The following is a 19,223-nucleotide window of genomic DNA, read 5'->3' as shown; positions in this document are numbered from 1 at the left end:
CTGGGTATCAAAGCCTACACATTTCCGAGATAAGGGTGATGTGTGATCAGCCTCTCTGATGGAAACATCCACTTCCCAAAGCCCCAGACAGGGCTTTCCTAACATTATGCCTGGTGGCACGGACTAAACCAACCTGCTCTGAAGGTCCTGTTGGGTGTGGGGCAGGCAAACCCCCAAAAGCTTGGGGAGCACAGGAAGTTTACAACTTCAGCAGGGGAGAAAAACCTTTGGGAGAGCTGAGGCACTGAGGTGCTGCCAACAGGGGGGTTTGGCCAGGGGCAGTATGGCAAGGATTGCTGGGGAGATGTGCTGGGTGAGTGCTGAAGCTCCACAAAAACTCCTGCACCTTTTATAACATAATTGCGTGCTTTATTGATATACACAGTAAAGCAGTATATAATACAATAGTAAGGCATATATTTGGTGAAATTTGGTATGTTGTGAAAAAATGCAGTAAAACAGAAGTTTATAAAAATAATTAGTAAATGTTACAGTGTTGGTGTTAAAACACAATATATTATGATATCCAAGTAATAAACCAGTACTGAGTAACGATGAAGTAACATGCCATATGGTATTTATGTATTCAACTACACTGATTATGTTTTACAGTTTAATACTTTGTCATTATAAGGAATATGAAATAATTCCCAAATTATGCTTAAAAAAGCAGCAATAAAGCTTTCAACTTTTTAAATACTTTTTGACAGACTCACTCCAAAACTAAGATCTAGAAAGTAAAACAAACAAAACCCTGATGAAAACAATCGTGCAATCTGTTTTTCCTCCATAATTTTTCTGAAGAGAAGGTTTAACGTATAAGGGGGGGGAAAAGAAGAAACCCAACTCTCTCTCAAAACACAAGTTAAACCTTCTGATAAAAAAGGCCATGAGAAATAGTGAGGGTTCCTATTGTAATCAATTGTTAAAAAAGCTCTTTATTAGGAAAGCAGAGGTTTGGGGGGGATTGTACTTATTTTTGTAAATGATTACCGTTGTTGTTATTACTTAAACAATGAGACCTGGTCACACAGTGGACACGTGGTGATGATGTAACATTGTCGTATGTAATTGTCAGGAACACCACAAAACCAAAGTGAGGTAGAAATAGCATGACTAGCCATGTTCAATGTTAACTAGCATTCAAAATAAAATCTTTCCCAAGTTTAGTTACACTTCATACAAGAAGAGGTAACAGATTTTTTACTCTTGCAATATAAAGTCAGATGGTTGTGTTTCTATGTATTTTAAGGTAAAATTAAAAGCTGGTTAAGAAAATGAAGTGGTAAAGCTTTTGCTGACAGCACCTCATACCCAAACCTCTCTCACAAGCTGCAGTCAAACCGGCTTACCTCTTTCTCTATCAACTCCTCTCTTTCTCACGTTATTGTTAATTGTTGGGGGGTTACTGGTACAGAGAAACTGGGGAGGAGAAAGGACCAGGGCCTTTGTTTTGGTGATAAATATTAATGGAGCAGTGTGACTACCTTCACCTGATCACCATTTGAGGCAAGAACAGCAGTAACTTGTCCACAGCCTTTCCCAAAGGTGGCCCACAGCACCACAGCTCCTTGGGACCGGCTGCTGCAGCAGGATGAGACACCTCCAGTGGAAAGCTCTGGGTTCCTCTTCCAGAGGGTCGAGGAGCTCCAAGCTCATTACCAGCACTGGCAGCTGGACAGGGCTCTGTGGGTTAACCTACTTGTGCTTCGGGTCAGAAGCTGACCGCACAGGGAGCCAGGGGGAACATCTCCCTCTCTTCTCTCCTCTGCAGCAGAGGTGACAGGTGGTGGCAGCAGGGGGAGAGCCGTCCCCAGTCCTGCTGAGCCACCGAGCCCCAGGGTTCAAACCAGTAAGGCAATGTCTTTGTTCCTTTAGTTATAGTATCCAGGAATTTAGTCAGCAGAGGAAACACTGGCACACAGGATGGTCATTAAATTCTTTCCTTCTTTCATCCGAGTTTTTTCTTTTAATTTTTTTTTTTTTTTGCAGGCTCTGTCATGTAATGTGCTCTTTCATTTAATTATTGCAAACTAGCTGTGTAGTTGCTAATTGCTGTCCAAAACCAGGACAGTAAGTCATGTAATTCTTAATTTTATTGGAAAGATAAAATGTAACTACCTTCACTGAAGTTCAGGTTTTTTGGTTATTTGTTCTAAGCCAGCCCTAATCAGACAAAACCAATGAGAAATGTAAGGTGGCCATTCTGGTGTCACTGCAGGAAATACTTTTTTTTTTTTCTTTTTGATAAGCAAGGAAAAGAACACAGGACATGACTCTCTCTGATGCAGTTACAGAGCTGAAATGAAACTAAACAAATGCACTGCCTCAGTATATTTTTTTGTGGTTTTTTTTACGGGGGTTTCTATAAACAATTATTTTTATAAAGCACACTTTAGTTTACAATCTTTCATTATAACTGTTATAAATTTTTTTTAAACAACCCGAAATGCGTTCCATATAAAGAAATGGCAAGTTATTTAGCTATCAAGATTTTACATGTAGTTTTCTTAGAATTTTTGTACAATTGCATAGACGTGTAAAACCTGCCATTGTTAACAAAACAGTAACAGACTTAGGAAACTACTGAAATCTACAGTATAGTACCACTACCCTTCACAAAAATATAGATTTGTTTTCTTGTAAACTCTTACAGTCTAATCCTCTTTGTAGTATGAATATTATAAAAACCATGCGGAACGCCTGAAGTTGTAAAACACATCTTGCTATTCTAACACCTTGTCGTCGGTCATCACGGTCACTAAGGTTTCCATCGCTCTTCCCAGGTCGTCTGCCATGTGGAAAAGGCTCCCTACATTGTGGCCTGAAAAAGAAAGTCAAAGGAAATTAAATGAAGAGGACATGGCAGCACGCTGGAAGGAAAACTCTACAGATCCATCACTCTCCAAGTGCTGCTCGCCGCCATCCCCAGAGGAGGCTTCCAGAACTCTCCTGGATGAATCCAACAGGTTGTCACTAGGAAAAGTTGCCAAGGGTGCAGAACACTTTAACAGCAATGCTGGCTTGAATGGCTATGGCAAACCATGCTGGCAATAAGCCATCACCCCCCATGGTGATGAAGCTTCATCACTGTCAACATTCACCAAAAGCAACAATTAAATCCATTGACATCACAGAAAAGTTTCTGACTGATGCTGCAAGTGTTTGAGCATTCAATGTTCTATCAAGGAGAAAAAGAGAAACCATCAGATCAGCAGTAATTGAATAAATCATTAAAGCCAAGAGGACCCAGCAGGATACCTGCAAAGATAGATATAGTGATGGCCAAACTAAGCAGCTCAGTTCATTCAATCATTCTTAAAACATCCTTTCCTTTTCGGACAGCAGCCCAGCAGAAACAAAGATGCCACAATTATCAGCTAACTACTATGCAGTGGTTCACTTGTGCATTCCCCCTCACCCATAACCACTCTGAAATCCTAAGATGGTATAACCACAGCCTCCTTGACAGAAGTGATGAATAAACAAACCATAAAATTCTGGAGATGGAACCTGCAACTTCTCACACTCATGTCACCAGTGCAGCAAATGGTGATGGGTGGTAAGAAATGGCTTCATTACAATTACAGACCAAACAGACTCAAGGATGGGGAGAATGAATTGCCAAAAATTGCCATTTTAGCCCCTGGCATGCCTTGTCTGGGTCTCCCACTGCTGTTCAGGAAAGTGTCTCTCTCTTGCAAGTGCTGTGTGAGATTTTTAGACCTCTCTGACTGTCTCAAATACCCTCTGGCACCTCAATGATAGAGACATCATGGTTTAAACAGCTGAACCTTATTTGGAGTCTCCCTCCTGAAAAAATATGACTGAAGAGGGCACATGACTAAGATCTAGGCACCCTGCAAAATAAGCGTCCAAACCAAGGACTGAGTGTTCAAGATTTCTTGCAAGGACAAGGAGGAATGAGCAGACAGAAGGTCTTAAAACAAGCAGAATGAAATGATACTCCACACAGCACATAATTGTATTACTGAACTCATTGCCACAGGCTGATGTTGAAGCCAAACACATAAATGAGTTAAAAGAGGAGTTAGAAAACAATCATTAAAGAAAGATTTATTTAGATGCAAAGAAGTGCATGTGACCTCCAATTCAAGAAGACTCCATGCTGCAAAGTGCCAGCAACTCAACATTTGTAAGAGGTGAAGTATTACTCAAAAAGTTGTATGTCACCCTGGCCTGAGGGGGTTTGAGTTACTCTCTGGGAGCACTTGTGATAGAATATTTGTCTGGAAAAACACAGGGAAGTGCAATGCCATCTGCTCTGAACTCTGGTTCTCAGAAATGCTTTGCATTAGTCTGAATGCTGAGTCCTCACCATGCATGGTCCTTGAGGAAGGAGCACCCAAGCAGAGGAAGGACATGACCAGGGCATCCAGGATATGCCTTTCATGTTTTGTGCTGGAGCTTGACTCTTACCACTGCACACCTACATGGTGGCTTCGCCTCCTGACACAAGTGCAACAGGAATGAACCTCCCCTGTGGGGAAAATCAGACTCACCAACCTCTTCCCAATGCTCACATATTGTGGTAGTTATGCACTGCTGACATTTCTACAGTAAATAAAAGCCTGGAGTGACCTTAGTTCAGCAGGTTTTATGGAATAGAAAAAAATTTCCTTAGAACTATTCAGAGAACCTTAGAACAGTTTGGGTTGGAAGGGATCTTAAGAACCTTCTAGTTCTAACCTCCCTGCCCTGCACACAGATGCCACTCACAAGACCAGGTTGCTCAGGACCCCATCCAATCTGGCCTTGAACACTTCCAGGGGTGGGGCATCCACAGCTTCTCTGGGCCAGTGCCTCACCATCCTCTGAGTGAAGAATTATCTCCTAACATCTGATCTAAACCTGCTCTTTTTCAGTTTAAAACCACTGCCCCTTGTCCTGTCGCTATCTGCCCCAATAAAAGTCCCTCTCCCTCCTTTTTACAAGCTCCCTTAAGGTACTGGAAGGTCTCCCTGAAGCCTTCTCTTCTCTAGGCTGAATGACCTCAGGATTTTTTTCTTCTGGAATACTACCACCTTCTACATTCAGATGCTAGTTTTTTAAAGTTGCTAGATTTTTTTTTTTTTTAATTTAGCATTCATCACACAAAACTAGGCTGGATCTAAACAAGAACTGTTCAGGAAGCTGCCCATTCAACAGTGAGCTGTGCTGTGACACAGCTTTCCAGATATAAATACAAAGAAATACTTGGTTCTGGTATCTGGTATCTCGTGACAGTTTGCTAACTGCACTAATGTTCAAAGAAACAGATGCATCAATCAGCAATTTCATCTATAAGTCATAAATGTATAGCCATCCTATTCATCTGAAGCAAAACCTTGTAATTTGCTCATCAGTATGACAAGTAACTGCGTATGAAAGATTCCTGCCAAGTTTTGGTCAAAACATAGTTTATTTTAAAGTAAATGTATCCTACCACATTTATTTTAGCTGTAAGGGATAATCTCTGTCACTGGCATCATGCAGAATGAGATCGATCCCGCAACTTACACCATCTCAAGTGAAAATCTGACATATGAAATCAAGAACATACAGGAGATGCTTGTCCAAGCAGAAGCACTGGGCTGCTCTACTTACCTGAAACTCTGACATGGCTTTATGGGAATCAACCCCTCTGGTATAACCAGAGTGATGCTGTGACTGGGTAGCCAGCTGTGAGAGGCTGCCCATGGGGTCATGGTCTCTCATCCAGATCTGTTGCAATCTGTTGTTTCTAGAAAACTGCAGGGCTCTTCAGGATTTCAACAGCACTCATTCCCAGGAAGACTAATCACCCTTTCGAAGGCTTAGAACAACCCAGACTGCTAAACTGCATCCTCAGAAATTAATACTATTTGTTCTGTCAAAAAAGGGCTAGGTCTAGAAAGAATAACTTCAACCAAAAACACAAACAAAAAAACCTTTCAGACATATGCCACAGGGATAAACTGTTAAATTGTTCAGGCAATTAGAAGTCCTTAAGGATCCACAAATCCCTAGGTACTTTTTAATACCTAAAAATTACAGAAATGTCCAATAGTAATTTTTTTCCTTTCTCTGTTAGTTGGTACTGTATATTTGAAACAACCATGCTTTAAATCCGATCTCCCTCCTCAAAAGCTGCACAGATGCATGCTGCAGTGATCAAGGAGATACAGCTCCCTCTTCCCACAGCATCCACACTCCCTCTCCACCACAGGTCTTAATTTTCTCTGCATAAAAATTGAACAATCATGTCTTCTCCGGAGCCATCTGAGTTTAGAGCTCAGAGCATGACCATAAAGCACTGCTGACTGCAGTTTATGTTGACAGCTGGGCTGTAAATGCAGCAGCAGGGGATGCTCCCAGGTCTCTGGGACAGCCTTGGGATGGCAGGACAGGCCAGAGGAGCAGGTGGTGGCTGTGCTCCAGCCACACAACTGGCAGACCCTCAGCTGGGTGTCACTGCACTTCCAGCAGGATTTTTTGCCTCTCCTGGACATGGAAGTAACAGCCAGGTCAACTGAGAGTGCAAAAAGCTGTGAACAAAAGACATGATGATTTTCTGGTACTGTATGTGCAATGAGTGCACCCCCTTCTGAAATGTCTGCACCTAAATTAGTGCTCGAGCTCACTGCTTCCGTAGGGCTCTGCTGCTTCCACTGAATGCTGCTCACTTGCCCTCTCACATACTGAAACTTAGGACATTGACATTTTTAATTAAGAAGCAAATGAGAGAAATACTGTCCTAAAAGCTGAGAAAAACACAAATCAGAACTTTCCATTATTATTCATACTTCTAAAGTAATGCTATCAAAGAAGACATTAATTCCATTCTTTTTTTTTTTAACATTAAAGCTGAAAAAGTCTTCTCCGTGCTTGAGGCACTGAAAGGTTGAAAAATGCTGCTGCGTAAGAAAAAAAAACTAGTAGACACTTTGAAATGCAGCAATGAAGCTCAAAATGGACATGGACAGTATTAACTTCAACTCATAAAATCCACAGCTGCCATTTGCTTGGAAAGCAGAAGACACCTATTTCTGCAATCCCTAACTACATCACTCCTGGTCACATAGAGAACGATGTGTTTCCCATCTGCTGAATTTGCTTTAGGGACTAATGGAATTAAGGCCCATGGGTGTGGGCACAGTAACAGAATACCGATCTTATACTGGAGTTTGTCAGAGAAATAAATGGGGAGCATTCAGACTTGAAAGAGTGGATGGAAAGTAAATTGAGAAATCCCAACACAATGCATGGCCTTTTCCAGCAGAAGAGATTTCTAACCCTTTCCTGACAAAAGAAAAATCCTTCCTGTTTGTTACTTGGACTTTAATACCCTTATTCATATTGAGTAATGCCACAAAATCCATGGGATTACACACAATGACAATAGCAAATGTGACTAATGGAATCGAAACCTGGCCAGGTGGGTTTTAAACCACAGGATCTGCCATTGCACATATGGACTCACACGTAAAGCAAAAGCTCTTCTATACCTTAGCTCATATCCTTCATAAGCAGGTGGACAATTGCATTTTATATTCAGCTCTGCAAGTTACCAAGGCCCCTCCAGAACCATCAGTGAGCACTAACTCAGCTGGAGAGTGGTTCACTGAAGTCAATTTTTTAGGGTTAAACTGCTGGAATCAGATCAGGTAGAACACACCAAATCTAATTGCCTTTTTTGTTAATTACTTGTATCAAGTATGCCCTCTGCAGAAAATTTTTTTTTGAGTAATATGTATAAATATGAATGAGGATAGTGGAAATCAATGACCTGTTTTGCTGAATGGGAGAACAGTTCTCAGGGTGTATGAGATGAGAACAAGCAGGGCTGAATGTGAAGTATTTTCCATAAAATTTCTGGATTGGTACAGTCTGCTGATGCTATCCCAAGCACTCTTTTTTGATCCATATGAGAGGATCAGCCATTTGAGAACAAACTTAATCTGAACCAAAGATCTTATACCTTGAAGCAGCTGAACCTGCCCCAGCACCTACAGCCAAAGCAGAGAACCTCTGTATTTCAAGGCACCAGATCAGGACAAATCCTGGCTTTTCCAGGGTAGCCTGCCAGTGACTGGGGGATCACAGCAGCTTTGCTAAGAACCCCTGTGTCCTGTGTTTCCATGAGCCCCCTCCCTTGGCACCAGTAGAAGCTTGCAAACCAGGTTATCCTTCAATTCCTGCCTCATCCACACTGACTGCCTTCTGTGTGGAAAAGGTCATTTCACAGCTACTGCAACTGCACTCAGGCAGTCTCTGAATATTTTATCTTTAATAATAATTTTCACTAGAAATTCATCTTTCAAACGCTGTATATGGCTGGCGAGTGAAGAGCAGCTTCACAGAGGAAAAATCAAGGCTCTCTGGAAATGCTTTCAAAGGAGCTGTGACAACAGTGCAGAACGCTTTCCTCCATTAATGAGCAGTGACACACAAATTCCAAAACCTATTTTGCATCAAACCAACCATGTCCGAAGTGCACAGTGAAAACCATGGCCCATTTGCATTGCTGAAGACAACACTGTGGAGCTGGTGAATGTTAGTAGCACTCTTCATTCTGCAATAGTATATCAGGAAATTAAAACACCTGAATCTCTTATACCTCTCAACTCTCACTGTTCTAAAAATATATATATAAAAACTGTTTAATCACTGGAGAAGATGGTTGGTATATTGGCACATGGGTGTAAATACAGCTGTGAGTTTGTAAGCAGAACAGCAAGAGACCCCAGTCTCCCTGTTGTGCTTACACACAAGAGCAACAGAACATATTATAGTCAATGACTGCAGCATATTTACTGACAACATTTATCAATCAGAGGCTTAATTTCAATGTATTATTTTCTCCTCCCCATTCCTGATTTTCCACCTCTGGGAGTGTGTAAGAAAATGCAGATCCCTGACCTGACATTGTCTCCACTGAAAGTTGAGAGGTACACCACTGTTACAGCACACATGGGGAATGCACTCAGCAAAACCAAACAAAACCCAAAGCAAAACAAAACCACCCCACCCCTCACCAAACCCAAGCAACCCCGTGCTGTGTCACACGCATGCTGGGCACAGAAAGCAAGCTGTGACAAACAGAAGCCATGGCAGTGAGCCTGCGTCTCACTAACCTCTCTCACTGGCTTTCCAGGGGCATTTCTTCCTTTAGGAACAGAGAGAGGAAGTGGAATAATTATCAGAAAGAAAGGTAAAAAACCACACATGAATATATATTTTATACTGTAAAAGACACTTCAATTTCAATTTAGAAATTTAACATTAAAAGTTGCATTTCTGCTTAAACAAAGACCGAAAGTGCACTGAAATCCACTGATGATTCTGAGCTGATTTATTCAACAACAGTTCTGTAACCTGTGGCTTGGTTTAACCTCTCAAGAACACTTGAGAAAACTACTAACACCAATTTACACACCTGTCAGTTGAGAATAAGGACTGCAGACAAGATCTGAAATCACTTTCTGAGCATCCTAATTAGCATAATTTGAGTACTTCTAGCAATCAGTGTAAGTGGTAAAAACATTTCCCCCCAATGTCAAATGAATTTATCCAGACACTTTACATTGTATTATGGCCTACATACATTGAGGTATGCATTGCTATACATGCTTATGTGTACACACATATTTCACACGGGGAGAAGTACACTGGAATGCAACACACATTCAGGATAAATATATTTCAAAATATGTTTGCAACATGCTGACCTGCAAGCATGGTAAAGCTGAAGGGGCAGAGGGAGAAAACAGAGAAAAAAAGTTCAAGTAAAAAGGGAAAAAAGAGAAAGTATCTCATCAAGTTCAAGTACTACCAAAATGGAGCCAATAATGGGTTTAGCTGAAAAGATGTTCCTAACAAGCCTTCACAGAAGACATACTTTGATCATGCTGATTCTTCTCAAACATTTCTCATAGCACATTTGTTTTAAAAAAGGAAATCCAGGTGTTAATCAGCAGCAGAAACTCCCCCCTGTCCTCCTTCCCACCACACAGCCAGTAACAGTAAGACGCTCGCTGTCCCCAGAAGCAGTGTCCCATTGTCACTGTCACACGACTGGCAGCTCTGCCGTGGCCAGGCTTGCAGTCCTAGTGAGAAAGTCACTGCAGCAGATGCTGCTCAAGAAAGAGGATGATCTTTGCCCCAGAGCTGCTGTAAATGATGCAATTTTAAATGATGTGTGGGACACTGGGGAGAGAGACAGACACGTATGGGAGAATACACCAGTCAACATAACAGTAACCTAATAATTGCTGTCAAGTTTTGCTCTATGGCAGCCTGCAGGAGAAGGGAAGAGAGGCAATAAACAGCTTTATGGGTATTTTACAAGTTGCAGAACAAGAGCCAACAGCAGAGCAAGGCTGAGCAGAGGCAGTACAGGAGAGGAGGAGAGGGCAGAGAAAGGAATGGCATCACTGACCAGCATGGGCCAGAGCCACAGCTCAGCCACAAACTCCAGGCAGTGGAAAGGGCTGAGGCAGCCTCTGAAGGCCTGGACAGCAAAGGTTGCCATTTACTGGACAGAGGAAGTTTTAGTCCCTTCCTGCCCCCTCCCTCTCCCCAGCAGCACACTTCCTATTAAAAATGATAGCAATATGTTTGATAACAACATGCTCTGCTCGTGGGTTTTATTCTGCTCCTAAGGGAGTCCTCGACTTCAGTGATGTCTGTACCACACGTGCTGGTGCAGCACAGAGGTACCAGGGCTTGGTGGCCAGGAGAGGTGCCACCTTAATTCTAAGGACTCCACCTCAAAGGCCTGCCTAACCTTCTAGGACTTACACGCATGTCTATATAGCCTGAGACCTCCTCTGGCACTTTTATCAGGAGTCATGAATTCCCTAAAAAATGCCTTCCAAAAGGGGAGATGAGAATATCTCACCAATATAAATCATGTAACAGAAAATCCTTGGAAAGGAAGATATAAAATATATTGCATACTTTGGTTTAGGTCAGCTTAAGGACTCCAGAAACTGCAGCATAGTACAGCTCGGTTTGAAAGAGTTCTGGGGCAGGAATGGGACCCAGCAGGAGGTTAGCTTGGGCCCACAGTTCAGCTTGGGTCAAGAAGAGAAAAGGAGCTGCCTGCAAGCAAAATACTGGAGGTGTTAAGAAACTCCTTCCTGTCTGCACAAGCACCTACAACTGCAGCTACACAGTGTTTAATTTAAATCTACATGAGGCAGACTGGATTCTGCTTGGAAATGAATGCATTTAAAGGTAACTGGGGTAGCTCAGCACCACACAAAACAGCTGCTGAGGACAGTCTGTGGTGAGTAATCAGCCCTAGAATTTGTTAAATGCAGCAAAGATCCGCGCTACTACAGCAACAGCTAATTTCTTCTGGAGGAAGATTAAAAAGGGTTTAATGGATTTTATGTTATTTTCCTCTTTGCATATGAATGAATGCGTGTTTCTAAGTTTTAAAGCAAGGAGCATGGTTTGGCATAAATTGCAGAGGAAGAAGATTGTCTATATTGCTGCAGTTCTGATATGCAATCCGTGGGTGCCTAATTTTCTATTATTCCTGCTCAAATCAACATTTCCTGCCCTTACAAAATAGAAGACGTTTTCTTTTCTTTTTTTTTTTTGAAAGCTACATGGCATTGTATCACAGGCAAAGGTACACAGCAAGTGACCACATCAAACCTAAAAGCAGAGGCACCACCAAAAACTTCATGCAGGACTCTCTGCAGATCCAGGTCAAAACACAGAGCACAACGCAACTACTGCACTGCCCCTCTCACTGAGCTCAGGAAAGGGACAGGCTGCACAAAAAAGAGATCTGAGTCTGCAAAGAGCCTTTTTTCTCAAAATGAAAAAAAAATTCTTTGAAGTTTTGTTAAATTTATTATCATATTCTCAGTTTACACCAGAACTGAGTATTATAAAACAAGGAAGAGCTAGTCCACCCCACCACTGTCCCATCTCCAGAGAAGCTCAGCCAGATCAGTTCTGTTGTGCCAAAGGGGAGCAATGAGGGATCTCAGTTGCCTGGGCTCACTGTGGTGGGATGCAGGACCACAGCACAGAGAAGGTGACACAACCCAGGAGAGGCTGCGGTATCTCAACTGGAAGAGTATTTGCAGAATACTCCACAGTACAGCAACTCCAGGGTACTCTTCCACTTACTCAGTAAAGTGTGAAAAGAGAAGTCTGCATCATAAGACATTTTGCTGTCAGAATAAGAGAAACTGCATTATTTGCAGTGCTGAAAGTTGCTAGTTCCACTTAGGACATTAGTTCCATTCATGACAGAGCCTGGCTGATGTGCAAGTGAGGGGAGAAAATGTGACTGGTGTGTTTTAATGTGACTGAGATAAAAATAAAACTCCTAAAAAAGGGTGCTATTCTTCTTGTCATTCATTTATTGCACCACACCACAAAAGTGTTAAGCAATACTATGCGAAATTGTGAGGACCAGTGTCTGTCCAAATGTTCTCACCTTATGTCACAGCCTCTTAGCTCTTTTAAGCCATCATGGTCTTATTTCTAACAAGTTTTTGCTCCCACTTCTTCATTATCTCCCAGCAGGGGCCCAGCACTGCAAATCTGTGAAGCTCTCTCACCAGCTTCAGTTAGTTCAAGAACTTCTGCCCCTAAATTCCTCTCTGAGCTTTCATTCACAGAAAGCATTTGACATGAAACCATAACTGCAAAACTCAGCCTGGTCCACCACGAGAGCCACCTGAAGTGATGCAACTTGTTCGCCCTCAGTGCTGCAGGAGGGGTGAATTTGGCTTTGAAAATACTGGCCTGCCAATCTTACTTTCTAACTGTGAACCAATTCCCTGGAGATTTAGTAGTTTGAGCACAAATATAGCGTGAAAATGTTTTCCTCTGTGGCCCATTATAGAGCAGGGTCAAATAAACCACTGAGGTGGCATTTAATGGTAGATTTCCACTAAATGTCAGACCTCTGGCTTTGACATCTGTTTTGAGTTAGCACAGCAGCTGTTTGAAGCAGCTGCAGCAGTTGTGAATTTGCTGGGAGCAGCCAAGTAAAAGACGAGTGTATGGGAAACCTTTTAGATTAAAATGAAAGAAAAACTCCTTAAGGACAGCAATCATCAGGTATTCAGCAGAATTTCTCTCTCCAGAAATGAAACAGCTTTTGGCACCAACAGCCAGCTGTGCAAGGAGCAGGTAAGTCCTGGTCTCCTTACGAAATGCCAAGAACTGCCAAAAGGTTAAACTGAAGAAACAAACAAATGAAAAACCCTATAAAAGGTGTAAGGTACGTAAGTTACTGCATCTGAGGTCTGCTTGTGCAGGTCTATGACACCATCTGTTTTACACTTGCTTCTCTAAAATACATTCAAAATGATCCTATGAAGCCTTGATGTCCTTTTAAAAACAACTCTGTGCAGCAAAAGCTTGAAAAATATCATAATCATAAGGAATCTATCTCCAGGTGAGTGACAATTACTCCTACATTTTACTGCTTTCTTTCAGAACTCCAAAATAAGAGCCACTACTTGCATTAGTAAACTATCTCCCAACCTGAGCAAGTCTTACACTTCAGGTGCTTTTGACAATATTTAGGCTAAATATGTCTGTGACGCCCGAGTACTGTGCACTCAAGCCCAGAAATTCAGTCCTTTTCTCTCCTCACCGCTTGTTCAGCTCTGAACTTTTCTCACAACCAAAGCCTTCAAAGTCCAATTTGCTTCTGTCTTATTGTTCTGAACTCCTCCAAGTTGTTATTCTAGTGGCAATAGGACACCCAGAATTATGTTCCTGAGGAGGCCTGCCAGATCCTATGCTGTGACATGCTGATATTTAGCTTGAAATTTAACATGCTTATTTTTACAGGCCACAAAGAAAACATTTCATAAAATCATTAAGACTGGAAAGGACTTTTAAGACCATTGAGTCGAACTGTTAAGCCAGCACTGCCAAGCCCCCCACCAAACCAAGTCCCCAGGTACCACATCTCCATGTCTTCTAAATACCTCCATGGTTCCCTGGGCATCCTGTTCCAATGCTTGACAAGCCTTTTTCTGAAGAAATTCTCCCTAATCCAGTCCAAACCTCTCCTGCCACTACTTAAGGCCATTTCCCTTTGTCCTACTGCTTGACACTTGGGAGGACAGACCAACCCCCACCTTGCTTCAACCTCCTTTCAGGTACTTGTAGAGTGATAAGGCCTCCCCTGAGCCTTCTTTTCTCCAGGGTAAACCACCCCAGCTCCCTCAGCTCCTGTATCACAGCCTATTTCTGAATGGCAGACTGGGATGACTGCCTTTCTGGTATTTTTTAATTCTACTTAATAGAATCAATATAAGAAAATGTATTGTTTATAGGCTGTGCTATTGCTTGTCTGGGTTTATTCTTGTGTTTCCCAAACACCTGTTGGAGGTAGGTATTCACACCTGTAACCTGAGATTCAACACACCTTGCAATGGAAAGAAACGAAATTTCACTTGTGCCACGCCTGAGTCCTTACACTCTGCCCTCTTCTCAGGCTGCTTTCACTCTTCTGCAATGGCACTTTCATCTTCTATTATAGATTAGAAATCTGAGATACAGATTTGCACCTCTCAACAGCAAGAAGGTTCCTGATTCAGTAGTTTGTTGAGACCAATCAACTCTGCTTCCTTTTCTTCTTCCTGCAGTCTTGAAAATTTTAAATCAAATCCCTGATGTCTGTGGAATCTGGCCAACCATAGCATCTTTCACGTCATGGTGCCTGCATGAGGTTGCAGCACGTCAGATGTTGGATGTAAGCTTTGTGTATACAGGTACCAGCTGAATTTAACTGAATTATTAAATTGGTAATAGAAGAAAACATCAGTAACAGAAGTTTACAAGAGCTCTCAGCAGCCTCTATCAACCAATGAATTGAAATCCATTTGCACTGGCTGTAGGGCAAACTACTTCTTCCAGAGAGCCTGACCATTCCTTTATCTCAGCCAAAAGGAATTACACTAACCTGGTATTCATGCAAACACATCAAAACAGACATGAAGAACACAGAAACCTAATCGAGGTCCTAATCTCTTTAGCCAAAACCTGGTACAATTCCCGAAAAACTGAACAAGTTTCTCTCCCAGCTGGACTAACCTTTTTGTATAGCCCAAGAGAGGGGAAGAGGCAGATTCAGGCTCAGCCTGACAAAGTGCCTTGGCCAAGACCTTAAAGAGAAGTCCTGTGGGAAGCCTGGCTCTGCTGGGCTGTGCCTGCTCCTGGCTGCTGCACCAGGAGCTCCTCTCATGACTCGGCTGTGGGGGACTCATGTCAATGGCTGTGCCCCCTCCTCACTCACAGCCCTCCACCCAGATAGAGAGTATTTTTGTTCTCCATGGCTGCTATTCAGACTGGGAAGTATATAAGCTGCAATACCTCTTGTGGATGCCTGTGATCATCTACTACATTTTCAACACAGTCACTGAATGGAGAAACAAAATATGGGAATACATTCTTTCTCTCTAGATAAATGTCCACTTTTTGCATCATGAGAATGAAAATCTGAAGCTACAGCTTAATTTACAAAATTAAAATATTATCTGATCTTATGAATTTCACCTTTTTCCCTACTAAATTTTACATTCTCCCAGTTTGTTTCAGGAAGCTTTTTATTTTTCACTAATAAGATAAAAAACCCTTTTCTATCCTCAGTGAGCAGAAGGTGATGTCTAACAGACTGACCTCTACCTATTTATTCTACAAGGGAACTGAACCACTCTATTTCAAATATCTCATTAAATTTTGTTTCATAAATTGCTCCTATTTCACTGAAAACTAATCTTGTTTTCAAAAAGAAATACTGCCAGTGTCATCAGCTATGAATACAAATTAGATATCACATTTGGTGAATTTTTTTTCACATGGGATACCTACATCTAGACACATGTGACTGTGAAAGATCTATGTACAACATATTTACACAAATGATGGTCACTGATAAGAAAACACTGCCTGTTGTAACCTTGTGTACACAGCAACTTTAAAAATAAGTCCATTTTTATCCACATAGCAATATTAGAAAGGTTTTTCATCTGTTGTCTCTCATAGCAATTATCTAGGCAAAATGAGGGCTGGACCTAAGACTTTTTGACATAATGTAGAGATAGAGCTGAGGGCAGTTAACAATTTATTGTATTAGACTTTATTCAATGATATCTTTCTAAATGATTCCTTCTTTGGATCTATAATGAGATCTCATACAGTTTATATTGACTTTTTTCCCACTGCTCACAGATGGTGTCTGGTGAGAGCTGAACTTGCTTTGAAAGCAAAGGATGGAGAAAACCTGACTCCACTGGAAGTTTAGTACAATGGTGCATTTACCTCCTAAAGAAGAGCCCCTGGGTGATGTGTGAAATCTGTGCAAGGCCCCTGCAGGGAGTCTATGCCCCCTGAAACCTACTTATCAGGCTGGCAATACCAGGACCTTCTCTTGCCAAGAGGTTCATGTCCGAGCCTCCTTTCACAGCAACAGCCAATATCCCGAACTCCCCATCTCCTGCTAGGGAATCTCAGCCATTTTTCTTGGCAGCAGAGTATTTTCTTCTGGGCTCAGAAAAGAATTTCTTGAATGAAAAAAGGCTGAACAAGTAAATCCTGGTAATACAAATGCTTTTAGCAAACAACAGGAATGAGCAAAATAGAATCACTGAAAGAAATGCTGTGGCTGTATGTACAAGTGCAGCCTACGCAGCACAAACAAGCACCCCACTCGTTTTTCCTCCATGCCTCTGGACCTAAGGGCCACATGGTCGAGAACTTCGACTTAGAACTTTAATTTTATTTCAAACCACATTCTTGGAGAAAGATAAGGACAGAATAAAAATGTGCTAAGACATGTATTAAAAAATAAATCATCAAGGGGGATCAACCAAAAAGGAGGAAAACTGTGAGAAAAGGAACATGGCAAAAGGGAAGCAAAGAAAATGCTTGGTGAAGAGTCTCACAAAGGCATTGTTTCATCCACAGATCTGGCAAGGGCTGCCTGTGGAGGTAGCTTAAGGTAAGGAGGAACAGGCTGCTTCTCCACTCTAAACAAGACAGGTTTCTCTACAGCTATTGTTAAAATGAAAACAAAGAGCAGCAAAAAAACTTGATACCAAAACACAACCCCCTGAAAACACCAAGGAACACAAAGCACTTTTATCTTCTTCCCTCTCATCTGCCCCAGGCAGCAGCGCTCACCTCTGGAGCTGGGGAAAGAGTTGTTCAGCTGCTCCATCACTTCCTCCAAACCTGTGCTTGTGTCCTGGGGAGGGCTGAGCAGCTCATCCTCGCCTGCAAAGCAAATCCACACCACTGCATGAGAGTCTGTGCTAACAGTCTGCATTGCCCAAGTCCTCCTCAAAGCTAAGGGTGTTCACTCAGACACATTTTCTGCTTAGTGTACAATAAAAATTTCAAAGGTGAATTTTGTTGACTGTTACTGTTCTCTTTCTTTACATGGATCTAAGGGAAACTAAACGGTGAATTTGAGACAATTAACACTATTTTAATTCATAAAAGGGGATTTAATAAATAATCTACTCTAGTAAAAGAAGTAGGGTAAAATGTCTGCTAGGAGCATCTAGTTCCATATTTGACACTCATCGTTTCAGCTTCTCTTATTCTATTAATGGAAAAAAAATTGTTGTTGTGAGTGCTGCTGTTGAGCAGCTTTCTAATAGTGCTGGGTTCATGTTGGCACTGCTTTGCCTAGCTGTGCAAATCAGTAGAAACCCAGATTCTCATCTGCATCAGTATTAATATTTCTGACAGTTTAATTGCATCAGATTGGTGCTCCAAGAACACTCAACTGTACTGTAAAAGCGTTTAGCAGCAGTTTAATAAAGCAAAATACATTTCTCCCACTGAATAATTTCTATAACCTGATTATAGGGCAGCAGCTTAATGGGAAATTCAATAAATTTTATTTTTACTGGATTTTTTTGCTCATGCTTTCGTATAACTAAAATCTGTATGTTGTTTTTAATGCAGATCCTAGCCTCCAATATAAATAAAGCATCTGGGAAAAAAAACCACACCTAAAGGACGTACTTTGAGTGAGATTCTCCTTTTTTACTAGATGGCTTTTATCTCTATTAAAACACAAAAGCAATTTTGCCTGCTGCAGTAACTGAGTTACATACTTATTTTGAAAATGACTTAATGACCCTTTATTCTAACATGTCTTGCCCTACTTGAGTAGGAAACTGTCTGATTTTCTGTTAACATTTACATTCTTTAAATGTTGAGGTGCTCCATGCTAGTGAAAAACCTAGAAAAAGGGATATTAAAGGAGCATTTCAGGGCTGCCTATATTTAAGCCAGGAGTTTAACAAGAGTTATTTCTGACCAAGAGTGATTTCTCCCACTCCAGCACAAGAAGTGGGATAGAGTGCCTGCAAGAAGCACTTAATTAATATAAATTATGGTCTTTGTATCAGCTTCTTTTATTCCATTAATGGTCTAAAAATAGTTGCTGAGGCTGCTTGCTGTTTGTTCAGCTTTCAAGTGGTGCTGGGTTCACACAAATCAACTCACACCATGAGTTACTTTTGCATCAAGCATTGCACTGACAGTGGTGTCTTAGCAAAGCAATGTCCTTGCAGCCTTTGCTGGATGTCAAGGTGAAAACTCAGAGAGAGATCTTCTGCTTCTATCCACTCTGAGGATTTCATCATCCTGAAGAAAGCCTTCTGGCCCTAAAGATCTGAATAAAAGGGCAGTGGTTCTGCTGTCCTGGTCAAGAACTGAAGACAGATACTGATTTCCAAATGTCCTCCTAAGTGTTGATACAAGCTGAATGGTGCTGACCCTCAAAAATGTTGTATTTTTTATTTAAAATGCATTAATTTTTCTCCTCATTCGGATGATTTTTTTCTGAGCATTTTCTTGTAAATGACAAAATGAGACATCACCCAAGCAACTTGACAGAAATAAAGATACCTTCAGACCTCAGTCTCCTCTTTTTACCCAGAAGAGCCTTCCCCATTTGTATTTCTACAAAAGGTTTGGAGAGCCGAGCGAGTCTCAAATGTTCTGGTGGTACCTGAACAAATTAAAGTTCAGCAGCAGCCTCTTGCCTCACACACCTCAGAGAACCTCCTCTGCTGCTACACTGCTGGGGGAGAAAGGCCAAGGATAAGGACTTTCCCACTGGGACTCTGAGGAGAAAAGCAGAACCTTTCCACTTGTCCAGGTGTACTTCAGGTTAACAAGGAATAACTTCTCCTATTTGCAAATGAGGATTTGAGTGGGACACTGTTGTTATT

General features: G+C 41.6%; 1 protein-coding gene across 17 annotated transcripts in view; it reads right to left on the bottom strand.

The window, feature by feature from the left end:
* Positions 1 to 347: 347 nt before the first annotated feature.
* DMD (dystrophin) overlaps positions 348 to 19,223 on the bottom strand; it is a 1,181,561-nt gene continuing 1,162,685 nt past the window's right edge. For 13 of the 17 annotated variants that reach the window (XM_042035506.1, XM_042035543.1, XM_042035526.1 and 10 more), the window contains 2 exons: positions 17,155 to 17,247; positions 348 to 2,824 (listed from right to left, as the gene is read on the bottom strand). In XM_042035506.1, the coding sequence (XP_041891440.1) occupies positions 2,727 to 2,824; positions 17,155 to 17,247 (191 nt within the window). In that variant the 3' untranslated portion in view covers positions 348 to 2,726. Of the gene's footprint in view, positions 2,825 to 9,116; positions 9,149 to 17,154; positions 17,248 to 19,223 lie in introns of all 17 variants that reach the window. The other 4 variants (XM_042035536.1, XM_042035608.1, XM_042035636.1 and 1 more) reach the window with 1 other exon arrangement.

Source organism: Corvus kubaryi, unplaced genomic scaffold (genome assembly GCF_017639235.1).
Source record: "Corvus kubaryi isolate FWS band 111438036 unplaced genomic scaffold, C.kubaryi_AGA036_p1.0 133, whole genome shotgun sequence".
NCBI classification, from domain to species: domain Eukaryota; kingdom Metazoa; phylum Chordata; class Aves; order Passeriformes; family Corvidae; genus Corvus; species Corvus kubaryi.
This window is presented reverse-complemented; position numbering and strand designations above follow the sequence as displayed.